The sequence below is a fragment of the Antechinus flavipes genome, chromosome 1, assembly GCF_016432865.1.
Source record: "Antechinus flavipes isolate AdamAnt ecotype Samford, QLD, Australia chromosome 1, AdamAnt_v2, whole genome shotgun sequence".
In the NCBI taxonomy this organism is placed as follows: domain Eukaryota; kingdom Metazoa; phylum Chordata; class Mammalia; order Dasyuromorphia; family Dasyuridae; genus Antechinus; species Antechinus flavipes.
In genome coordinates, this window is record NC_067398.1 from 343,172,556 (window position 1) to 343,197,175 (window position 24,620).

The 24,620-nt window shown below is 35.4% G+C and overlaps 1 protein-coding gene across 2 annotated transcripts in view; it reads right to left on the minus strand.

Moving 5' to 3' along the window:
* Nucleotides 1-21,980, minus strand: part of ECI1 (enoyl-CoA delta isomerase 1) — a 29,805-nt gene extending 7,825 nt beyond the window's left edge. The window contains exons 1-3 of one of the 2 annotated variants that reach the window (XM_051969528.1): nt 21,807-21,980; nt 21,033-21,158; nt 2,295-2,422 (exon numbers count right to left, since the gene is read on the minus strand). In XM_051969528.1, the coding sequence (XP_051825488.1) occupies nt 2,295-2,422; nt 21,033-21,158; nt 21,807-21,876 (324 nt within the window). In that variant the 5' untranslated portion in view covers nt 21,877-21,980. Of the gene's footprint in view, nt 1-2,294; nt 2,423-21,032; nt 21,159-21,606; nt 21,721-21,806 lie in introns of those variants that run through there. The other variant, XM_051969529.1, reaches the window with a different exon arrangement.
* Between the last annotated feature and the right edge of the window lie 2,640 nt (nt 21,981-24,620).

Sequence of the window (24,620 nt, forward strand, 5' to 3'; positions counted from 1 at the left end):
AGCGGCATCTAATTCTTCTTTAACAAGACAGTTATTTAAGTATTTGAAGTCAACTATCAGATCTTCCTCCCTTTTCTTGCTTCAAATCTTCTCTTTTCAAAGGAGAGATTTTATTTGTTGGTATGTAGCCAAAGCTTCAGGAGTTGCAAATCCTTCCCCATCAAAACTTAATTCATTGATATACTTTTGGTGAATGCATTTTTTAATAATTTAAAAGCAAATACAGTAACAAATGAATTTGAGAATAATAAAGAAAACAAACATATTAATTCTAGGTTAATTACCAGTGAACTGTGAAACAAGTTCTTAAAAGGTTATTATACAAAACTAAGAGGATAGCTGACATGTTACACTGACACAATGATTGGCTGGTACCATGTACCAACCAGTGTTGATAAAACACTGTAAACAAAATGTAACCGAGTGTAGTCACACATTTAAGATTAAAAACAGATTACACAATTAGAGTATAGGCAAGACTTGGCTTTAAAAGTAGTTCTACTGCTCTTTTCACTATTTCTCATGGGAGAGGAGTATGACAATATCACTATTATAAAGACCTATAGTCTTGTGTCTTCTATAGAGACCTAATTAATAAAGTGGACATTTGGCCTTGTAATGTCGTTTACTTATTATGGGTTTTTCTGAAACCTTCTGTGAGTCAGGGAATATCCAAAATCTAACTAATATGTTTTTTACAGAGTAATGCCATAAAAAAATTTGTGGCAGCCTGTATGGATGTTAGAACAAAAGAGAGAGAAGGAATAAGAGTGCTACTCTCAGGCCTATTTGCTAAGGTCACCCAAGTGTCTAGATCTCATGCGCTAACAGAGAACTCTTTTATTGACTTTCTGCATGGGTATTTTTGCAAGATGGTGTCATGACGGATCGGAATATCTGGTCTCTTTAGCAGTCATATTTATCACTGTCAGTGAGACTGGCATGTATTCATCAATCTTGTGAGCTGGGTGGTATGAATTAGGTCTTCCTCATCACGCCCCGTAGGTGACCCTGGGTCTGCAAAGCTTAGATTGAGGCTCCAAGAGTTGCAGAGCAGGCATTCCAAAGAGCATAGTGAGAGAGAGCTTTAAAGTGGGAAATTGGCAGATGAGTTGAAGATATAAGAATAATTGAGCACTCATTGTGTGACAGGGAAAGCCTTTCTCCAAAGGTGTTAGCAAGGTAAGGGCATAATTGGAGAGGAGGATGTTAATCATTGTAGAATGAATTCAGGAAAGTAATCATTGCCCTGAAGGGCTGAGTGTCTTAGCTAGTTATACCAGGGTGGTAGGTACCAGAATTATTTTTCTCTTTAACTTTCTTCCCCCATATTTTTCATAATCAATTGCTTCACAAATAAGAAAACTTGCATTTTTTTTTTTTTTTTGAGACAATTGGGGTTAAGTGACTTGCCCAGGGTCACACAGGTGTTAAGTGTTAAGTGTCTGAGGGCAAATTTGAACTCAGGTCCTCCTGACTTCAGAGCTGGTGCTCTATCCACTGGGCCATCTAGCTGCCCCTTGCATATGTTCTTAAGTATCTTTTTTTACATTTGTCCTTTATTCTGTCCATTTTGCCAATCTTCCCCATTGGATTACTAGTTCATTAAGGACAATAGTTATATATCTTCTACTTCTTTCTACCTTCCTACAATGAATCTAATACACTCACACTCAGCATGGTAGATGAATAAACAGATCTTGTGCTTTACTGATGATTTTGTTAAAATTTTTCTACACATCTTGGCTACAAGTTACCAACTCAGGAAAATTAGTAACTGCCTATTAGTAAAATTAGTAATAGCCAGGCACTGTGCTTAGCCCTGGGATTCCAAGACAGAATTAAGTCTAGAATCTGATCTCACGGAGATTATATTCTACTTAGGGGAAAGTGACATTCACCATCTGTGAAGTCAACAGAAATATTTTCAGGAGCTCTTGAGGCTAAATTTCAAGAATATTTCCCTCTTCTCATTCGCTCTACCACTCTAAAATTTCTGATAAAATGGATCACTCCTCTATTATGACTCTTAGGCAATTAAAATTAGCATGTCTCTAGTATTTCTGGCTGTTCTCGAGTGGTTACCAAGCCTACAGTAAGATGGCAGATTTACTCTTCTCATTATCCTCAGCAGGATTCTTCTAGATTTCATTATTACCATGACAGCAATCTCCTTGTTTTCCTATGTAGAGAATTTTGTTTTTTGACTCTTGGATAAATGATAGATTTGCATGTTACCCATGAGCTTTAAGGAAAGTTAAATCAGTAGTAAATAAATGAAATATAATACATACGGATGTTAAGATGACACCTTTGCAACTTTTATCATTTTCTAGTTTCTCCCAGCTTATTAAAAATTCTGTTAGTAATTCCAGGCTTAAGCTGTTCACTGGAGGATTCTTCATCTTGATTGTAGCAACCCCTAGTTTATAAATGTAAAATAAAAAAGTTACCACTCTGAAAGGAAAAGAGTCAAAAACAAATCTGCCAAAACAATATAAGCATGAGAAACTAAAATACTCTTTACAATATTACAATATAATACAATACAAAGTCCTTATAAGGTCTCATCAAAAACATCACTCAAAAGTCAAAAGACTTTTAGTGAAAAGACTAAATTTTTAGTCTTAAGTATAGACTGGGAAAAAGGTTATTTAGGGGGAAAAAAGCTATTTACTCTTGGATAAATATGGAATCAGTCAATAAGTATTTATTAATTATTGAATTCATATCTTGAAAAATGTTCAATACTTTGGCAATTCAAGTTCCCATCCTGAGTCTATAGTTACTGAAAAATCTACTTTTGCATGAAGCCATTTCATTTTGATCTTTACTGACCATCAAATATGTAGTGACTCAGCAAAAACTTTTCACAGACAGAATAAGCATTATATATTAGATATATGAACTATTTCCTCCTAAAAATTATTATACAGTATAACTGTTAATCAAAAAAAAAAAAAACTCCATCAAAACAAAATAAGGAGTAAAATATTACCTAAAACCTTTAGCATTCAAAAAAGTAGAAGCAACTGAAACAACTATGCAAGACAAACTTTTGTTTTGAATTTCTTTCTAGTTTTCTTATTTTTTAAAATATAGTAGTGACATGTCCAAAGGGCTATAAAACTGTGTATACCCTTTGATTCAGCAGAGCCACTAGTGGGTCTGTATCCCAAAGAAATCATAAAGAGAGAAAAAGACCCATATATGCAAATGTTTGTAGCAGCTCTTTTTGTAGTGGCAAGGAAATTGAATGGATGTCTATTAGTTGGGGAATAGCTGAATAAGTTATGGTTTACGACATGAATGTAATAGAACATTATTTCTTCTATAAGAAATGATGAGCGACAAAAAATTATCAAACCCTTTGATCCAGCAGTGTTTCTACTGAGCTTATACCCCAAAGAGATACTAAAGAAGGGAAAGATACCTGTATGGTCAAGAATGTTTGTGGCAGGTCTCTCTGTAGTGACCAGAAACTGGAAACTGAGTGGATGCCCATCAATTGGAGAATGGCTGAATAAATTATGGTATATGAATATTATGGAATATTATTGTTCTGTAAGAAATGACCAGCAGAATGATTTCAGAAAGGCCTGGAGAGACTTACACAAACTGATGCTGAGTGAAATGAGTAGGGCCAGGAGATCATTATATATTTCAACAACAATACTATATGATGATCAATTCTAATGGATATGGCCCTCTTCAGCAATAAGATGAACCAAATCAGTTCCAATAGAGCAGTAATGAATTGAACCAGCTACTCCCAGTGAAAGAACTCTGGGAAATGACCAAGAACCATTACATAAAATTCCCAATCCCTATATTTTTGTCCGCCTACATTTTTGATTTCCTTTACAGGCTAACATAGACTATTTCAAAGTCCGATTCTTTTTGTACAGCAAAGTAACTGTTTGGACATGTATACTTATATTGTATTTAATTTATACTGGCAGGAGTTTTGCCAAAGCTCTCCCCTCAATTCTGGAGTCCAGAATCTCCACCTTTCTCCTCCTCATCCTGCTGCCAAGTGACTCTGACCTGTCTCACTCCTCCCTCTAATCCTTGTCTGCGATTATCTTAACTTTGAGCCAGCACCCAAAGTGAGAAGAGCCATTTTTTCCAAACATATGCTAATAGTCATTATCTCATAGCAAATAGGTAATTAGCCTTAAGTGCTCAGGTTTCTGATTCAAGTATACCTTTTCATAGTTTCAGCCCTTTACAATCTTTCCTGAAGCAAAGAGAATTCCCTTTGGTACTTATACTCAACTGTTTCACAGCAAAAATAACTATTGATATATCAAGTTTTGCCTCTTGTCATTCTAAGTCACTTAAGTCTTTTTGGCCTCAGTTTCCTCATTTGTAAAATGAGCTGGAGAAAGATATTGCAAACCACTTCAGGATCTTTACCAAAAAACTTCCAAATAATCACAGAGAGTTGGAAACAACTGAACAACCACAAAATTTCTGTCAGTTTTTCTTGATTCTTGTAGATAATATAAAGGCATGAAATTCACAAATAAAGAACTGGAGCAGGAAGAGATCTCAGTCCAATTCATACATATTATAGATAGGAGAAACTGAGGCACCAGGAGTTAAGTGAACTTTGCCTGGGTCACACAGGTAGTAAGTATTATATGGATGTGAACCCTATTTCTCCAACTCAAGAGTAGTACTGTGGACTGGACTGCCAATTTATAATAACTGATTTAAAATTATCTTTTATCCTATTACTTCACTATAATAATATTATTTACATTATAATGTTATAATGGAATAATCATAAAAACTATGGTACTAGAAAAACATAAGTAAATAGAAAAATGGAACAGAATTTCAAAATCTAGAAATAATATAGTGTATGTATACGCACATATATGCATATATCTAAATGCACGTGTGTGTATATATATATATATAGATGTGTCTATGTGTATGTGTATACTTAGTGTTTGCTTCAAAAACCCTGGAAAATAGAATCCTCATTTAATAAAAATTGTAGGAAAAACTGTATAATTTTATGTCAAGTATGAACTTAGGCTCATACTTTATGCCAGTCACAACACTCAATGGATTTAGCAATCTAAACATATATAGATATTTTAAATCATAAAAATCTGAAAGGAAAAAGAATACTGTGATTTACATCAACTACAAAGAGGGGTATTTTTGTTAAATATATTTTTTACTGGGACTGTCTTGGGTTTTCTAGGAAAACAGAACTTTTTTTTTATACTTTCTTAAAGAGGTTCCTATAATTTTTTTTTCATGCTTAACTGCTATATTACTAAGATTTCTAAGATAGCTTGATAGGAATGTGAAAACTGGACATTTCTAGCAGATGGGTTTTTTTTTGTGTGTGTTGAAGCAATTGGGGTTAAATAATTTAACCAGGGTCACACAGCTAAGAAGTGTTAAGTGTTTGAGGCCAAATTTGAACTCAGATCCTACTGATTTTAGGGCTGGTGCTCTATCCACTGAACCACCTAGCTGTCCCTTTTTTTTTTTTTTTTTTTTTTTTAGCTTCCTTCAAATATATTCTTAAAAGTTACCTCATGCTTCTCTTTTTATATATTTTCATATTATGCACTACTGCATTATTTAACTGAAGGATTTCTCTAAGTCTAATGATGTTAAAATAGTCTTTTGGTGTTTCTTCTGATATTATTTATTATATTGACTGCTTTCTTAGAATTAAATCATGCTTACATTCCATTTAGAAATCCTTAGTTATTATCTCTTTTTTTGGGGGGGGGACTGCTACATTCTATTTGTGAATATTTAATATTTTCACAACCAAATTCATTAAAAATGCCTCATCTTAATTTTGAGGTACCCCTGGATTCTTGAAGGCTATGCTAGTGGAAAGTAAGCTCTGTCAGGTCCACTAGAAGCTGGAGAGGCTTCTAATGTTGTCCTAGCAGCAGACTACATCTTCTAGCTAAGATTAGAGGAGTTTATCATCTCTAGGTTGTCCACTAGGGTGAATTCTTTGACCATGGTAATATATGAAACCATAGAAAAATAAAGTATGGAAGTGGCCCCTTTTACTTTTATAATCTAGTGGGGGGGAGGGGGAAAGCCAGAATAGAGAGAGAAGATGCTAAAATAAGTTTTTAAGATTCCTATAAATATTAACTACAGATATTCTAAATGGGGATTTTTGTTAAATGATGATTGAAGTGACAGGAAAATAAAGTATAGAAGTGGCTCTCTTTTATAACCTGGTGAGGAAAAAAGTGGGAATAGAGGTAGAAGGTGCTAAAATAATTTTTTTAAAGGTTTCTAATATTAACTACAGTTATTCTAAATGTGGGGTCTTTAATATTAATAGTGACATATTCTCATAACAAATAAGTAAAAGTCACCATTAAATGAAAGACTTACTACTACTTCTTGGAGAGGTAACAGAAAGATGATTGAATACTTGGTTTCACAATTTGCCCAAAGGCTACAATATGCTATTTTATGTGATATGTATTTAGTTATGTTGGCTTGTAGTGTATTGGGTATAAGCAAAAAAGATTACCATGAAGATAACTGTAGTTCACACACCAATATAAATGTACAATGTGTCCTGAGAAGTAGAATCTCAGATTCTAATCCAGAAAAACAAAGGTGAGAAGGGGAACAGAAAAGGAACAAGTAAAATACCAAGGCAAGCTGTACAAAAGAGGCCATACAATGTTTAAGGTATTAAAGAATCACTTATAAGAGACCATAAGTACCTACTATGCCATATGCAGTTTCCTTTGTATATAATCTTCAGGAACAGCGTACATGTGAATTGAAGACATATGTGGTAGGAGTAATCTCCTAATCTTCTCTTCCCCTCAACTCCCCCTCATCCTCGTTCCCATGGCAGGTTTGGTTAATGTTTTTCTCACAAGGCAGGGAAACATTACTCGAGAATGTCTGCTTGGGAAACTAAGGGCTCAGGCTGCAGTTAATTCCTTATTGCCTGAGTACTAAGCACAAGAACTCCTATATCATCTCTGACTCTTGGCCGGTGGCAAAGATATGTCAAGTATCCTCAGGATGGCTCGCCTTTCCCCAACAATAGCCTTCTGCTGGTATGGCTAACTAAGAAACCTTTTTTTTTGTTGAATGTTGAATGACTCACTAATGCTCAAGCTATTCCAATACTGAAGCTAAATGACTAGGGAACTGGCCTCAGACTCAGCCCCAAAAAGTCCTCAAGAAGAAAACATGAAATGAACTGGCAGTTTTCTGCAAATAGTTCTCAAATCAGACTACATATTCAGAGTCATGGAACTTAATGAAAAGTTGAGAGATTCCACTATTTGCCCGTGTTTATTGTTAGATGGTAAGGAAACATGTGGCTGAGTAAGATGAAATGCAGTGCCTTCAACATTTTCTTCCAGGAGGTTCCTTATACATATTTTAGGATCATAAAAATTTCTGATCAATGCGATCATAGAGATAACTGTCAGATGATGCACAAATGAGTAAGACATATTGAGCAAAGGTGTTTACAATTGTGAAAGAGAATGTCTTGTCCCAAGTTTGCATGGAAGAAAAGTATTTCTATTTTATTTAAGAGATCTATGCAGATTTCTTTGCCTTGAATTTTCATTTCTATAAATGATAGGAACTTCATTTCAGGGTTATTCTAACTTCCCCCCAGATAATTTTTTTGGAGGGGAGGAAAAACTTAGCATAGTGCCTGGCACATAATAAATACTTGTTGAACGATTCTGCATCTCTAGCTTTTTTTCCTTATTTCTGAGACACATAGTGATTCAGCTGATACAACTCTGAGACTTCTCACATTTTGTAAGCAACTGGATTTTCTTAGTTTGAGAAATATGAATTATTTTCAATACTTTAAAATTTTCTCCTTCAATAGTTTATTATTAACTATTAAATAATATTAATTAAGTATTTAATATTAACTATTACATATTTTTTTCATTTGTGCCAACTGTTAAGTTTAAAGAGAAATCTCAGAGTTGTTTTGATTTGCTGATGATCTCTTTTTTTTCACACAATGATTAATTACTTTAAATATCAATACAACTTGTTTATATCCAGTAAGTACTTGCCCATCATGGAATGAATCTTTGTCTTAGACATTTTAAAATTCCATTTACATTGTAGACATTAGACCTTTACTTGAGATGTTTTTCTAATAGACAGCTTCCTTTCCTAACCTAGCTGCATTAATTTTATTCATACAAAATCTTTTCAATTTCATGTTAATTGAAATAATTTTTGTCTTTTGTGATTTTCTCTATTCCCTGATAGCTATAGAATATAGCTATAGAAGCTATATCATTCCCTAATTTCTTATTTTCTTTACATTTTTATATTTTTTAGTACTCATGGTCTCTATCCAATTTGAAATTACTGTGATGGATGGTAAAGATGTTGATCTAAATTTAATTTCTATTAAATTGCTTTCTACTTTTTCCATCAGTTCAGTTTCTAGCAGCTCTATCCCATGTAATTTATGTTTTCAGATGTATTGAACACACGATTATTAAGTTTTTTTTTCAATATAGTTTGTTGCAATAATATGGTTTTCTATTTTTTGCCTAATAGACTATTTTATTTAATTGCTTTACAACATAAGATGAGATATAGTCACTCCAACTTTTTCCCCATTATTTTCCTTAAGCTTAGTTATTATTTTGTCTAACTCCATAAAGTAGCCCATTGATAGTTTGATCAATATAACATTAAATTTGTAAATTAATTAAAATGTAATCTAATCCATTGTTTTAATTAAATTAGTACAGCCCTATCATGATCAGTGAGAATCTTTACAGTTATATTTTATAACTTTAAAGAGTGACTGTAATGTATCTTATCATAAAATAGTACTTAGCTTGGTACATTGACTCCTTGATATTTTTACATTTTGTAGTTGTTTTGAATGGGATTTCCCTTTCTGGCATATTCTCCTAGATTTTGTCATTACTGTAAATATATGTCATTGTTTTGTGGTTTTACCTTGTACTGAAGCTATTTTCCCAATTATTTTGCTACTTCTTAGGGTAGTCAGCAAATAGGATACCTTTGCCTCTTCTTTGCAATTTTTATATCTTTAATTTTATCTTATTGCTATTGGTAACATTTCTATAATTATATCAAATAACAGTGAGGGAAGGAAGGATGTCTGTATTATTTTTATATTTATTGCAAGATATCAGTATTGCGAATAATGCTAGTTTTTAGTCTTAAATATATACTTAACACATTAAAATGGACATTTTAATCCTACACAAATTTTTTAGCCTGAGTGTTATACTGGCAAAAATATTTCCATTATATCAATTGATATGATAACATGGTTTTGCAAATTCTAGCTTTAATAGCATTATGCTAATTGCATTCTTAATGTTGGCTTATCCCTGGTATAATATCCAATTTAATCAAAGTGAATCATTTTTAAAGATGTTTGTGCTAGAATTTTACTTAAAATTTTTACATCAATATTCATTACATAATATCGTTCTAAGGTTCTCTTTGTTTTAGCCTTCTCCACTTAGATATTAGAACTATATGTCACAAAATGTGTTTGGTAGTGTTTTCTTTCTCAATTTATTTTATTTTTTGCTGAGGCAATTAGGGTTAAGCCCAGAGTCACACAGCTAGGAAGTGTTAAGTGTCTGAGATCACATTTGAACTCAGGTCCTCTTGATTTCAGGGCTGGTGCCGTATCCATTGCGCCACCTAGCTGCCACTCTTTCTCAATTTTTAAGAATAATTTGTGTTAGCATAAGTTTTAATTATTTTCTAAATGTTTTCATCTATAAGTTTGTGTAGATCAGATTTTTTTTTCCTGATAGTTCCTTTAAGGTCAGTTCAATTTTATTTTCTGAGAATGGATTCTTTTTGATTTCAATTTTATGTTCTTTTAATATAAGTATTTTATATTTTTGTAGGTTATCCTGCTTGTTTTAAATTCTTAGATTTGCTGCTCTATAAATGTGCATGGTAAACACTGATAATTCTTTTTATATATTCTGTTTATTGTAACTTCACCTTGTTCATTTTAAATTTTGATAATTTAATCTCTCCATTTTTATTTAACCACAGATGCAAAAGGGTTTAAAGGATTCAGTATTGTACTGCCAAAATGTACAACCAATTTCTTTCAACAATTTTTTTTAAACCTTTATGGTAACTGAGTAAGGATAAAAAACAAGGATTTCCAGAGCAAGGAACACATCACTTTTCTCTTGACTCTTTCCCATTATTATCCTAAGTTCCATGCTCATGCCCTAAAAGTTTATGGGTACATTTCCTTTTTACCTGGGAAATGATAAGGATTAATGATAAAAATATATTAACCAAAAAAAGACAACTTTATTTCTCTCTGATTATTGCTTAGAAAGATTTAATTTTCAAATGGCCAGTTTTGGAAGATGTAAATACAGATTGAATACTATCTGCTCAAATGTTCAAAAACTAGATGCTGATTTTATGACAGCTTAAATGTTGCTTGATCATTCATTCATGTTTTGGAACAGGGGAGAATGTGAAAAGAAATGAAGAAGCACAACTATTAACTTTTGTTGTTGTTCTTTTTAAGGTTAAAATCAGTTGTGAAAACAAGAGGGCCTAGAACTTCTTTCTTCTTTTAGAATAACAGAAATTCAGAACCTCCTCAACACATTTTCTGGGAAAAAACATGAAAGGTGAGAATCATGTCCACTCTCTGTCCTTTGACAGATTCTCCCTTCATGCAGCTGAGGAGCATGGAACATGGAAATTTTTTTTTTTTAATTTTTCAACAGTTTGTTTTGTGACCTATGAGGTATGCTAAGGCAACAATATTATCAATGTGTTCTAATCCTTTTCCCTTGCCATCTTTGGAGATCTTAGCCTCTGGAAAGCAAAATTTACTTTATATTTATCTAAGCAATGTGTTACCTTTAGAGAAAAGCATTTTAAGACAAGAGGCCAAATGTGGAAAATTTATGTGAGAAGCAGTCTCCTGGGCATGCAGAAACCTAAGGAAGAGGAAAAAGCCTATGGGAATCTTCTCTGTTTAGGACTACTGGTATTTTTGTGTTGCTTCCCCTTGTGATGTTTCCTGTTTTTGTTTGTTTGTGTGTGTGAGAGAGAGGAAATGTGTGTCTATATAAACCTTTGGCTATGTATAACTCATACATATATGGAATATAAAAGTTTACTGAACACTAGATTAGAGCCTATAGTGAGAAATTTAAGGAAATCAAAGGTTACAGAGGCTGGCATTCGGATTTCCTAAAAGATAGCTACAGAATACTTTAAGAAAGGTTTGATCTCAAACTGTGAATTATAGATAAAGCTCTGAATCAGATTTCTTGCATCAAGTATGAGCTAAGTTCCCTGAAGTTGCAAAAGGACCAAATGCTACAGATTAATGGGGTCTTTACTTGAGACTACTTTGCACAGTAATTACTCAACAAGCATTTATTAAATACTTAATAGGTGCTAAGTGCTGGGGATATAAAAATCCTCTCTGGGGTAAAAGGAGGCCTTGGAGTTAATTCTACCTTACCTCATTCTTACAGTGGTATGCCCTTGGATCCATAAAAGCTTTCCATATGAAGTGGCACATGAAGCTAGGGATTCTAGGAAGTAAAGAAGTAAGAGGAGATCACCTATACAAGGCAAAATGGAATGCCAAATTGGAGAGAGTGCCAGTTTATCTGGAAAGTAGCATGGGAAGAAGAATCTCACAGGAAATAAGCCTGGAAAGGTAAGCTAGAGTCAGTTTGCAAAGACTGATGGCAAAGAGCCTTCAAAGTCAAAATGAAGATTTTGTGTATTTCATCCTAGAGAACCTAGAAAACCTTTGGAAGTTCATTTTTTCTTCTGGGAGGCAATGGGATTAGATGACTTGCCAGGGTCACACAACCAGTAATTGTTTGGGGCTGGATTGAACTCAGGTCCTCCTGACTATAGGAGCAGCACTGAGTCACCTAGCTGCCTCACTCACAGCTTCGTGTTTTGGGAAGATTACCCTGGCCATTACCACTGGATTGGAAGAGGCAAAAACTGAAAGTGCAAAGACCAACTAGGAGGTTGTTATAAGAGTCTGGAGGACTCCTAGGGAGGGCATTAAGAATGAAGATTTGAGAAAAGGCCATTTAGTAGTTAAAAGATTGTTGGTGTCCATACTCTAACTGAGATTTTATGTTAGGCATATACCTCAGGGATGTCAAAGAGAAAAAGGTCCCATACACACCAAATTATTCAGAGCTTCACTTTTTGTGGTAGCAGAAAATTGGAAACAAAGTAGAAGTTAATCAACTGAGGAAGAAATTAGCACATGAAGGTAAAAGATATTATAGCTCGAAGAAATGACGAATATGAAGAATTTGGAGAAATAACTGAGAAGTGTGATGGAGAGAGGGTAGCCATCAGAGCTAGGGAGATCTGTGTTCAAGTCCCACTTCTGGCCCACAATGACTTTGTGGCTCTAAATCCCTTAAACCTTCCAATGCTTTAGGATTGAGATTCTAACTCCATAAGAGGCAATGAAAGTTTCCTTGCAGAGAGTTCTATATACTAACGAAATCACAGATGCAGTCCCTAGTTCCTATAGGAAGACTTATTATCCATACTGGTACCTATAATGAAATGAGCAGAATCAGAAAAATAACCAACACAATTACAATAATCTAAATATAACAAAAAGCCCACAGCTGAACACTGGGTAAGTACAATAACCAAGAGCTGAAAAAAAATGTACTCCTCCTCCTTTCCTAAGAAGCAGACATTTACAAATTAAGGTGATGTTAAAATAAAAGGCTAACAAAAACTTAAAAAAAAAATTCAAAACCTTAGTTTTCTATTTTCTTACAAAGATATTCCTTTAGGTTTAAAATTTAATTTCTGCTGATTTGGACCTGTGAAAAAAATTAGATATATAGCTTTCAACAACTGACTGCTATGCCCAAAATGCCTTATTAAGAAGATAGAAACTGATAGAAACAAGCAGCCCATTTCTTTTAAAAAAAACTTTAAACTCATCCTAAATCTGTTACTATTTTCTTTGAGCTAGAATTTCTTGGCAAAGAAGCCTCTGGCTAAAAAAAGAAAGTAAGTGAAAGGTAAAGAGGTAAAAGGTAAAGAAGTGAAAGATCAAAACAGAAAATTTTATACAACTGGCAATTGCCAACATGCTCAAAGATTGTAAAATATATGAGGTAGCAAAAAATGAATACGAATCATCTAATCCCACCGTTAACAAGATTTAGCTATCTTTAAGAAAAAAAAGAATGAGGTTGTGATTTAAGTCTTTTGGCAGCACTTTAAAAGAAATTCTATAATTTGTTTTTAAAGATTCAACTCTATAGCAGAAACAAACAAATAAACAAAAAAACCCCAAAGTGTAAAACCTGTCTCTTTCTTCTTAGAAAAGATCCTGCCACAAAAAAAGATCAGAGCCAGGAATCTTGGGAATTTAAAAGCTAATGGAATCTAGACAAGGTCTGGTTGTGTAAAAAATGGATTGTCGGATTGTTCTATTTTGTCTATAAAAACAGATCCCATAGGTATACATATGTTGTATTTAATAAATACTTTAACATATTTAACATGTATTGTTCTACCTACCATCTGGGGGAGAGATGGAAAGAAGGAGAGGAAAAATTGGAACAAAAGGTTTTGCAATTGTCAGTGCTGAAAAATTACCCATGCATATATCTTGTTAATAAATTAAAAAAAAAAAAAAAAACAGATCCCAAATACACAAGTGTTTTAAAGCAGAAAAAATGGTATTTTTAGGTCCTAGCATATACCCTGAAAGAATGTTTCTTTAGGTTTTTAAATTAAGACTGCTTATTTTGCCTGTAAGCATGGAGAGAGTTATAGGCTTATATCTAGATTTCTATAGGATTTACAGCAGGTGGTTCTGAGATAATCTAGGCTGGGGTGCTTTACCTTTTCAGTGTCGTGGGCCCTTGTGACATCCTTGGAGAAACCCCTTTGGCAGCCCGGTGAGAGTGACACCTAGGGATGGACCCCTTCTCAAAACGAGGTTTTAAAAAAATACATATAAACACACATGCACAGATTAACAAAGAAAATGAACTATATTGAAATAGTTATCAAAATGGTAAAAAAAAAAAATGAACAATTTTCAGATGAAAAAATTAAAGCCATTTCTAGTCATGTGAAAAAATGCTCTAAATCACAATTGACTAGAGGAATGCAAATTAAAACAACTCTGAGGTACTACTTCACACCTCTCAGATTGGCCAAGTAGACAAGAAAAGATAAGTGTTGGAGGGAATATGGGAAAACTGGAACACTAATACATTGTTGATGGGGTAGTTGTGAAATGATCCAACCATTCTAGAGAGCAATATGCTCAAAAGGCTATAAAACTGTGCACATTTTTTGATCCAGCAGTCAATCTCATTACTGGATCTGTATCGCAAAGTGATAATAAAAAAAAGAAGAACTATACGTGCAAAAATGTTTGTAGCAGCTCTTTTTGTAATGGCAAGGAACTGGAAATTGAGTGGATGTCCATCATTGGAGAATGGCTGAGTAAGTTATGGTATATGAATGTTATGGAGTATTATTGTTTTATAAGAAATAATGAGCAACCTGATTTCAGAAAAACCTGGAGAGACTTACATGAATTGATGCTGAGTGAACTGATGTTATACAAAGTTAAAACAAGATTATGTAATGATCAACTGTAATGGACTTGGCTCTTCTCAGCAATGCAGTGATTCAAGACAATTCCAATAAACTAAGTATAAAAAATGCCAATGACACCCAGAGAAAACTATGGAGACTGATTGTGGATCAAAATAGTATTTTTATCTTTTGTTTGTTTTTTTTCTCATTTTTTCCCTTTTGGTCCGATTTTCTTGTACAACAAATGTGGAAATATGTTTTAAAAGATTGTACATATTTAACCTATTATCATATTACTTGTTGCCTTGGGGAAAGGGAAAGTAAGGGAGAGAGGGAGAAATTTTGGAGCACAAAGTTTTACAAAAATGAATGCTGAAAACTATCTGTATATGTATTTAGAAAAATAAAATACTAGTGAAAAGAAAAAAAATATGGTTATCAAAATATTTCTCCCCTTCTACCTCCCCTCCCCCCAGGCAGCTGGGGTTAAGTGACTTGCCCAGGGTCACATAGCTAGGAAATGTTAAGTGTCTGAGGGCAGATTTGAACTCAGGTCCTCCTGACTTCAGGGCTGGTGCTCTATTCACACTGCATCACCTAGCTGCCCCTATCAAAATATTTTAAAAAACAAGTTCACTGATCAAAGACTAAAAATCCTAACAGTTTCAATCCAAAAAAGTTTCTGTGACTTGCTCAAGCTCACAAAAAAAGAATAGCTGGGTCAAGATTTGAATCCAAGTCTTTTTATTTCAAGCCCAGTGCTCTTCATACAATGTCATACTGTTCCTCTTTTACCTACCAACTAAACAATTATATCTTCTCTAGGGATTCCAAAGTGTTCTGGAGAGAATAGCACTAGCACTGATTTAAGGAGAAAGCTTACTGAAGAGCTCCATAATCATCCCAATGCTAAAGAATATTTTACTAGGAGTTCCCTTGGAGAACTGGTTGTAAAATATTTACTAGTATACCCCTAAGAAAATATCACCAGTGTTATTTATTTTTCATACTTGTTGAGCCAATCAAGCTTTAGAAGATATCCAATAGAATATGTGTGTTTGTGTGTATATATGTATAATTAAAAACATTAAGATGTTTTTGTATGTATAATTCTAGTGGACATTTTTTTTAATGTGTTTTGCTTTACAGATTAGTCCTTTGTTGCCTTCATAAAAAACAAGTCTATCTAAAACTGATCAGTTCCATATGCACTCTAAGCTTTAAGGAATCAAAGGATCAAAACAGATCCTCAGCAGCAAAAGAGCTGAGGAGGCTGGTAAAGTGGCAGGCTTACTTGGGTAAGAATCAATGCATCTGGATTCCAATGCTGACCTTTCTATTTGCTAGTTGTAGAACTTTTAGAGAGGTCACCTAACTACTCTGGGCCTTACTTCCACATATGTAAAATGAGGAAATGGGGCAGAATATCCTTTTGGGTAAGTTCTGTTCCCCTGTCTATGATAAAGTTGCAGTATCTGATTTTATTTCTTACTGATAAAAAGTAAGGCTATCTGCTTAATTAGGAGGCTCAAAATAAATACTGTTTAAGATCCTTGGATTTTGTTTGAAAGCATATATGTGGTCTTAGCCTATATTGCAGAACAATTTAGGATTAAAAAAAAATGTTCAACTTCAAAAATTAGAAATTTTAAAATTATGAACTTAAGTAACTTTACAGGGAAAAAAAGACCTAATGTACGTTCTTAATATATTTATATTCCTCTTCAAAGAAACTCATCAAGAAAACTATACTAACAGATACTAAAAATAGCTAAAATATATTGTGCTTTACAATTCACAAAGTGATCTAAACATTCTATCTCTTCTTTTTTTTTTTTTTTTTTCCAGCAAAAACTATTTTATAAATGGGGAAACTGGGATTCAGGTTGAATGACAGATTGGCTGCCCAAGGTCAAACAAATAGGAGATAAGTCTCTAGTTTCTTAACTTTCACGTACTTTTCACTATACTACACTGAAAAAGCATTAGGATATATTTAAGAATTAGTTTATTTGTTTGCTTTAAAGAAAATATATATTTAATTTCAATACTTCTATAGTTCTTTGATTTAGTGATTAAAGAACTGGGCACTCTCTCCACTGGTGCAGATTGCAACTTATCTTTGCATGATTACTTTTAATGTAGTCACTTTATTTAGACACCTCTGGCTAAAGTAACTAATGATTTTTAATTTGCCAAAACTGACAGCCTTCTCTAAATCCTCATTGATCTTGACATCTCAGCAATTTATCACTTTTTTTCTCTTGGTTCAACTCCTACTGGAATGATTACTCTTCCTGGTACTTACTTCCTCTGCTGTTCTTAACTAATATAAGACCTTCTAACTCTGTGTAAGTCTCTAAAGCTCTAATCTGGTGCTTTTTTCTGTATGCTCCCTTATAGTAAGCTCAATAGTTCCCATCAGTTCCACTGTGATTTCTGGCAGATGACTTTCTGATCTCTATATTATCTAGCCCTAGTTTCTTTACTGAGCTCTAGTCCTAAATCTTCAACTGCCAATTATATAGCTCCAAGTAGGTATTTCTTGGGCTCTCCAACTCAGCATGTCCAAAAGAGAATTCATTAACTTTTACCCCTAAATCCACTCCTTTTCTGAAATTCTCCACTCAAATTAGAATATGAGCTCCTTTGGAGAGGGGAGGGTCTTATAGCCACAATACTGAGGCCAGTGTTTAATATATATTAAGTACGTAAGTACTTTTCCATTCATTTATTCATTTTATAGATAAAAATTAAGGCTCAGGGGCAGTTGGGTGGTACCAGGTAAAGCACCAGCCCTCAAGTCGGAAGGACCTGAGTTCAAATCTGGTCTCAAGTGCTTAACACTTCCTAGCTGGGTGACCCTGGGCAAGTCATTTAACCCCAATTGCCTCAGGGGGGAAAAAAAATTAAGGTTCAGGGAGATGAAAAGATTTGCCTAGTCAGACAATTCATTTTTTGCCTGTGACAAAATTTAAATCCAGGTCTCTCCTATTTCTAATCACAGAACTTTCTCCTCTTCACCTTTCACCTCTCTTTTAGAGAGAGAGAGAGAGAGAGATAGAAAAGCAAACATGCTTCATGTTTATTTCAGATGGCCTCTAAACCAACATTTGTGTTTAGTCAGGAACAGATACAAACAGGGCAAGAGAGAAAAGTGAAATAGCCTGTATTCAGTTGGTGATCATGACATGATGAACTGACATGGAAGTCACTTCTCCCTCAAGGAGCCCACCTTTATACCTAAAAGACTTTCCAAATCCTCCCAAACCACCTTGCATTTAACTATTTTGTATACATATGTATTGATTCACTTTACATTTACATTGTATATGATTTTTTAACATGTTCAGTACTTGTCAACTCCCTCATTAAAATATAAGCTCCTATGAATAGTAATTGTTTCATTCTTTGTGCTTATATGGCCTGGCAAATAGTAGGTGCTCAATAAATACCTGTTGCTTGATTAATATTTTTTTTTGAGGACTAAGAGAGAAAAGAGTGGTTCCATTATGTGTCCCTTCCCATGAAGACTCCAATAAGGCTGCATATGCAGAATGTACTTACTAAAAACTTGCTAATTAGATTCTTTTATCCTCTTTACACTGTAAGTTTCTTAAAACAGGGATGTGATATTACAAAGTATCCAACAAACTAATTTGAGCAAGAAGATTCAAAAATACTATTGAAATATGTAGAGAAGTTTGACCTGATGTTGAACCAAGATGGTGGAGTAGCAAGAAGAAATAAAGCATTCTTCCCCATAAATTTTCCCAAAAGATTTAGAAAATATATCAGACAAAATTCTTATAAAAAAATACAAGAAAAAAAATCACAGAATTGTTTTTCCCGAAAGACAGAAAGAGATCATCACACTGGAGGTCCAGCCAATAATGCACATGGTTGAGTAAAAGTTAGAAGCCAGAAGAAGTCTCAGATCCAACAGAGAAGGACCTAAATTTGTATAGAGCATAGGAATAAGTGTGTCAACTGGCAGCTCTGCTCACCCAATTCTGGGTCAAAAATCCAATTGACTCATAATGGGGCCTAAGTATAGTTCCAGGTTGAGGTGAAGTCATGAACTGTATACTGAGCAAGTAGCAGCTTCTAGCTCAGTCTAAAATCTACAAGGAAAAAGCCAGGACAGGAATCTAGCACTTTTCAGCTGACTGAGTCTAGCATTTGTCTTTTGAAACTTCAAATGCAACAAGCCCACAGATCTGTTGCTCATACTCAAAACTCAGGTCAGGAACTTTTCAGAGCTCAGACAAAGGGGGCAGTGATGAGATTTTGATCATATTGAATATACTGAAAGCTTTCAGGTTCTCAGCCTAAGCTGCCCCTGAGATCTTGGAATAACACAGCAACCAACAGGCCATGAAAGCAGCAATAGGACCGGCCCAGACATTCTGACCAAAGGTGTGCAGGGAATGATCATAATGTAAAAGTCTCTACATGAACTGATGATGCTAAGTTACGTGAGCAGAACCAGCTAACATTGTTCACAGTAATAACAGCACTATGCAATAATGAACTTTGTAGATTTAGCTCTCTTCAGCAATGAAATGATAAAGGACAATTCCAAAAGATCCATGATGGAAAATGCTAACCATATCCAGAAAAAGAACTACTGAGTCTGAATACAGATTAAAGCACACTATTTTCATTTTTTTTCTTTCATTCAGATTCTTCTTTCATGACATAACTAATGTGGGAATAGATTTAAAATGTTTGTACATGTATAACCTATATCTGATTGCTTGCTGTCTTGGGGAAGGCAAGGAGAGATAGAAAAAATGGAACTCAAAATCTTATAAAAGTGAATGTTGAAAACTATCATACGTAATTGGAAAAAATATAACACTATTAAAAATTTTTAAAAATCTGCAAAGACTAAAGAAATAACAAAGTCTAAAGTAAGGAACTAGATTGGAATAATGAGCAAACTATTAGTGTGATAGGGACACTCCAAGACACAAAACCAAGAAGAGAATGACTTCAAAGCATTTATAAGCACATAAATTTCTGCACACTACAATTCTTCAGAGATAAAGTAAGAATTATGGGCAGCTAGGTGGCGCAGTGGATAGAGTACCAGCCCTGAAGTCAGGAGGACCTGAATTCAAATTTGACCTCAGACTTCCAAGCTGTGGGATCCTGGGCAAGTCACTTAAACCCAACTGCCTCAGCAAAAAAAATAAAATAAAATAAAGTAAGAATTAAATAAGAGCATTTAAAGAAAAAATGGAAAAGAAATGAGAATTATGGAATAAAGAATTGGGAAGATTAATTTGGCACAAGAGGATCAAGAACTACCATGAATATTATAATGAAAAAAGATTAATAACTTTATGAAACAACAAGAAATAATAAACAAATTGAAAAAATGTAATCATAGCAAAAAATATTGCAGAGTCGAGACATAAAAAGTTCAGTTTTTTGTTTGTTTTTTTTTGATGTCACAGAATTGAAAACTGAGGGGGTTACCCATCAGGTGGGAAATGACTGAACAAATTGTGGTATATAAATTGAAGAAATATTATTATGCTAAAAGACATGTAAAAGGGGATGGTTTCTGAGAAACTTGGTAAGACTTGTATGAACTAAAACTAAGTAAAAAGAATAGAACCAGAATTATTTATACAAGAACATTTTATACTATTCATACAACGTACAAACAGCTTAGCAACACAGATCAGATTCCAGAAGGAATCATGATCAAATATGCTATCCATTTCCTGAGAAGTGAAGCATTTTGTGGAGAATAAGACTTTTTTGGGAGGAATGGCAACATGGGGATTTGTTTTGCTTAATTAGAGTTGTTTACAGCAATAACTTAATTTTTCTTTCTCAATAAGGTGAGGGGGAAGATTAAAAGGGACAGAATGAAGATTTCGGACAACTCAAAAATTTTCAATAAAAAAGGAAATCTGACATCAATTTGTAGCAGAAAAACTATCTTTGCAAATAAATCTACATTTACATGAAAGACTAAATTTAAAAAATAGTGTAGGGTAAAAAAGAAGTAGAAGATTTTGATGGAGAGGTGGATTTTGTCACAAAGCTTTAATTATTCATAAGTTATCTTGGATAAATTATTTGACCTCTCTGGATCTCATTTTCCTCAATTGCAAAAAACTAAGAGATTGGACTAGATAATCACAAAAGTCCTTTCCAACTTAAATAGTGTAAGAAAATTGGGCCAGAAACTAGTGGACTGTTTGTTAATAAGACATTAATCTTTTCTTTGAATATCATGAACCATGGTGAAAGACATAGTGAAAAAAAAAAATTGCATGACAGAAAAGTAACACCTTTGAAAGGGAAGCCTAAGGGGAAAGTAAAAAAGAAACAAATCCAACTCTGTACAGAGAAGTAATTTAGGAGAACAAAGTTCCTAATGGCATTACCAAGAATTTGATCCATATCCACTATAATTCGATGGTTACTAAATGACCTTCTTGCTGTTGCGGGGTAGTCTATGTAACTCGGCATTTTTTCCAGTCTATGTTGAGCAGCACAGGGAAGAAAGTTTCCTGTAAATATAGAAGCACATTTTCTCTATTACCTTTTCTGCAGGGTTAGCATATCTACTAAGAGAGTTTGGTCTCCACCTGGGGAAGAACAGAATTCTCCTTCCCTGAAAGAACTTGGTGCATTACATCCTTCTTATGAGGTTAAGCCCCGGACTACTGACCTTTGAAGGTGATTGACATTTTTATGACTTATTCAAAGGTCCAGGGCACTCAAAGGAAAAAAAAACAAAAAACTTTTTATTTACAGGACGGACAAAACTCCATTTCCTCTTTTATTATTACGATTGACACTGTCTCCTAAGGTTTTTTGGTAGGGAAGGAGATAACTAGATATATAATCGAGGAGAGCACGGGGCAGGGTGGGGGAGAGTGGGGAACGAACATCTGGCAAGGAGGGGGTCCCATAAGCCTCCCCGGAAACATAAACCAGACCCTGCCAGTCCACTACCTGCCCGTCCCAAGCATTTGCGATCGGTCGAACAGGGTAGGGAGATAGATTTCCAGGTCGGCCCAACAGGACAGGTTGGCCAGCTGTTCTTCCAGCCGAGGTCGGGTCCAGGAGGCTCCCCCGCCGCGCCCCGCCCGAGCCCTCCCCGCCCCACTCCGCACGGCCCCCTGCTGGGAGGTCGGTGGCGGAGGAAATCTGACCTGAGCGAAGGAGCCCCAGGCCCGAGCCGCCGAGGCCCCTCTTTAATGCCGATACTGTCCTCAGCGCCATCTTTGGCCAGACAGGGGGCCTGAGCCCTAGCCCAGGGAAAAGGGTAGGACGAGGGTGGGAGGAGGCGGGGCAAGGCCGGATTCAGGCCCGGACACGCTTCCACCCCGCCTCCGGGCACCCCATAGATGCGGGGCGGGGCTTAACGATCGCGGATACGCCCCATCTCTATCAGCTCTGGCCTCCCCTTCCCAACTACTCGCTACCAGGGACCGGGGCGCCCACTCCTGCCCCCGGGAATCCTCCGAGAGGACCCCTTCCGCTGCTCCCCTTCCCGCAGCCCGTGGGGCGTTCAGCTCCCTCGCAACTCTTCCCGCCAAACCATCCTTCGCGCGCGCTGGCTCCTCGCCAGGCCCCAGGGATGCGGGCAAAGGTCAATCCCCCCACCTCCCTCATCCCCGGGGGAGGAGTAGGGAGGTTCCCTCCAAGTCCCATCCCCACGCGGAGCCTTTTTCCCTAATGCTGATTGATGAGCACGCGCGTCCCCAGTCTGCGCCGGAGCCGCTCTTGGGGGAGGGCGTGCGGGCTCCCGCGGTCAGATGGGCCGACCTCCCGGGCTTCCTGCTGTAAGCCCCGCTTTTCCGCCGGGGCCTGGCGCTGGGCGGACCGCGCCCAACTGCTGTAATCCGGGCTACAGATGATGCAGATGCAACATGGCTGTCGTTAACCCCTGCTAGATTGTAGACTGCCCACTCATAAGAGAGCGTCCTATCTAATCTTTGTAAATCCCTAGGCCCCAGTCTAGGCTCTAGACATATTTATGTTTTGCCTTTTGGCTGTTGATACATTTAACAATGAAGCATTTTTCATGGTGGTACTACCTGGGACTCGGGAGTTGAGAAAACCTGAGTTACCTCCCATCCAGCCTCAGACACTGTCCTTAATTTCTTGGCTTAAATTTTGCGTCTGGCAGACGATTACATTTGTCATGGGAGGATCGCATAAGTTAATATTTAAAATGTTTTTGTAAAACCTAAGTACTTCTTATCCTTATTATTGTCTATGGTGTCCTAACGTTAAATGCACTTTCCCTGAGACCCTAGGAAAGGACATTTAAGTGAGTTGCCTTCTTGATTTCAAAGTCAGCACTGTACTTTATCCTTTGAGTTACCTAGCTGCGTCAATTTTTATTTATTGTTGTTGAGTCTTGTGCCAGTCCTCTGTGATCCAATTTGGGGTTTTCTTGGCAAAGACACTGGAATGGTTTGCTATTTCCTTCAGGTCATTTTATAGATGAAAAAAATGAGGCAAACAATTGTCATACAGAGACCAGATTTGAATTTAGGAAGATGAGTCTTCCTGACTTCAAGCCTAGTCCTATATATATCATTACCATCTATAGCTGCCCCAGTGATTTGCATATATGCATATATATTCACACAAATGTAATCTGTGCACACATTTTTTACATATAAAGGCATATCATACATGATATAAAAATGAACTATGTGTTCAATGTATATAGATATTATAATACAATATAGTATTTATAATATATAAATGTTTTATATGAAATGTATAATATATTAAAATGTATCTTATATATAACATATAACAAAGTTGAACTTCCCATACAAGCATATTTTTAATACATATATACACATGTACACGAATATACATATATCATATATACAAATATTATACATGTTATATATAAATAAATATTATCCCTTCCTAGATCACTGCCTGGTGATGGAAGAACTTGCATAACTAGTTGTGAGAAATAAAATTGGAAGGTTTTGTTTCCACAGCTGAAAAGTTTCAGTCTCACAGCCTTTCTTTCTGTTGGTAGGAAAGAATGTGATATAAGCTTTAGGGTCAGTACATCCTGGCTGAAGAGAATTAAAGAATGTCTTGTCAGCAGAAGTAGGTGCTGGTTGAATGCAAGTGACTTGAGTTTATGCCCAGGGCAAGCTAAATTTTAATTAAGCATGCTTAATAACCCTGATGTATATTAATTTCTTCCTTATGGAGGAGACATCCACCATTTTTTAACATGTGATGATGTGGCAAAGGGAGGGGGGAACATGGAAACAGATCAAAGAGTGTATGTAGAGGGAGTATCATGAAATGTTATATTTAGGAAGGATCTTCCTCTAATGGAAACCCTGAGGAGGAGGAGTTAGAGTTAGGGTTGGATTAAAGAAAATTATGGCTACTTCTGGCTTCTGTAAACTGCATGTGTGCTCTCTTAAATGTATATCACATGCTTCTTGCAAGAAACATAATAAAGCCTACCTCCACTCACTCCAAGTATTTGAATCTGAAGTTTTCACTTCTAATCTGTGAATGGAAGTCTTCCCATGAATGGGAATGAAACTATGATGGGCAGTTTGGAGAAGGAAATGGCAAAACACTCCACTATCTAAATAACATCCCTTATGAATATGAAGTAGAGGTAATTAATAGATTTAAAGAATTTGATCTGGTAGATAGAGTGTCTGAAAAACCATGGTCAGAGATTCACAAAATTATACAAAAGGCAGCCAAAAATTTTTTTCCTAAAGAAAAAAAAAAGCAAGAAAGCAAAATGGCGATCTGATAAGGCTTTACAAATAGCTGAGAAAAGAAAGAAAGGGAAAAGGAAAGGGAAAATGGATATACCCACTTGAATGGACAATTCCAGAGAATAAAAAGGAGAAATAAGATTTTCTGAAATGAGCAATGCAAAGAAAAAGAAGAAAATAGAATGGGAAAGACAGATTTCTTCAAAAATTAAAGATATTGTGACATTTAAAAACATTTTA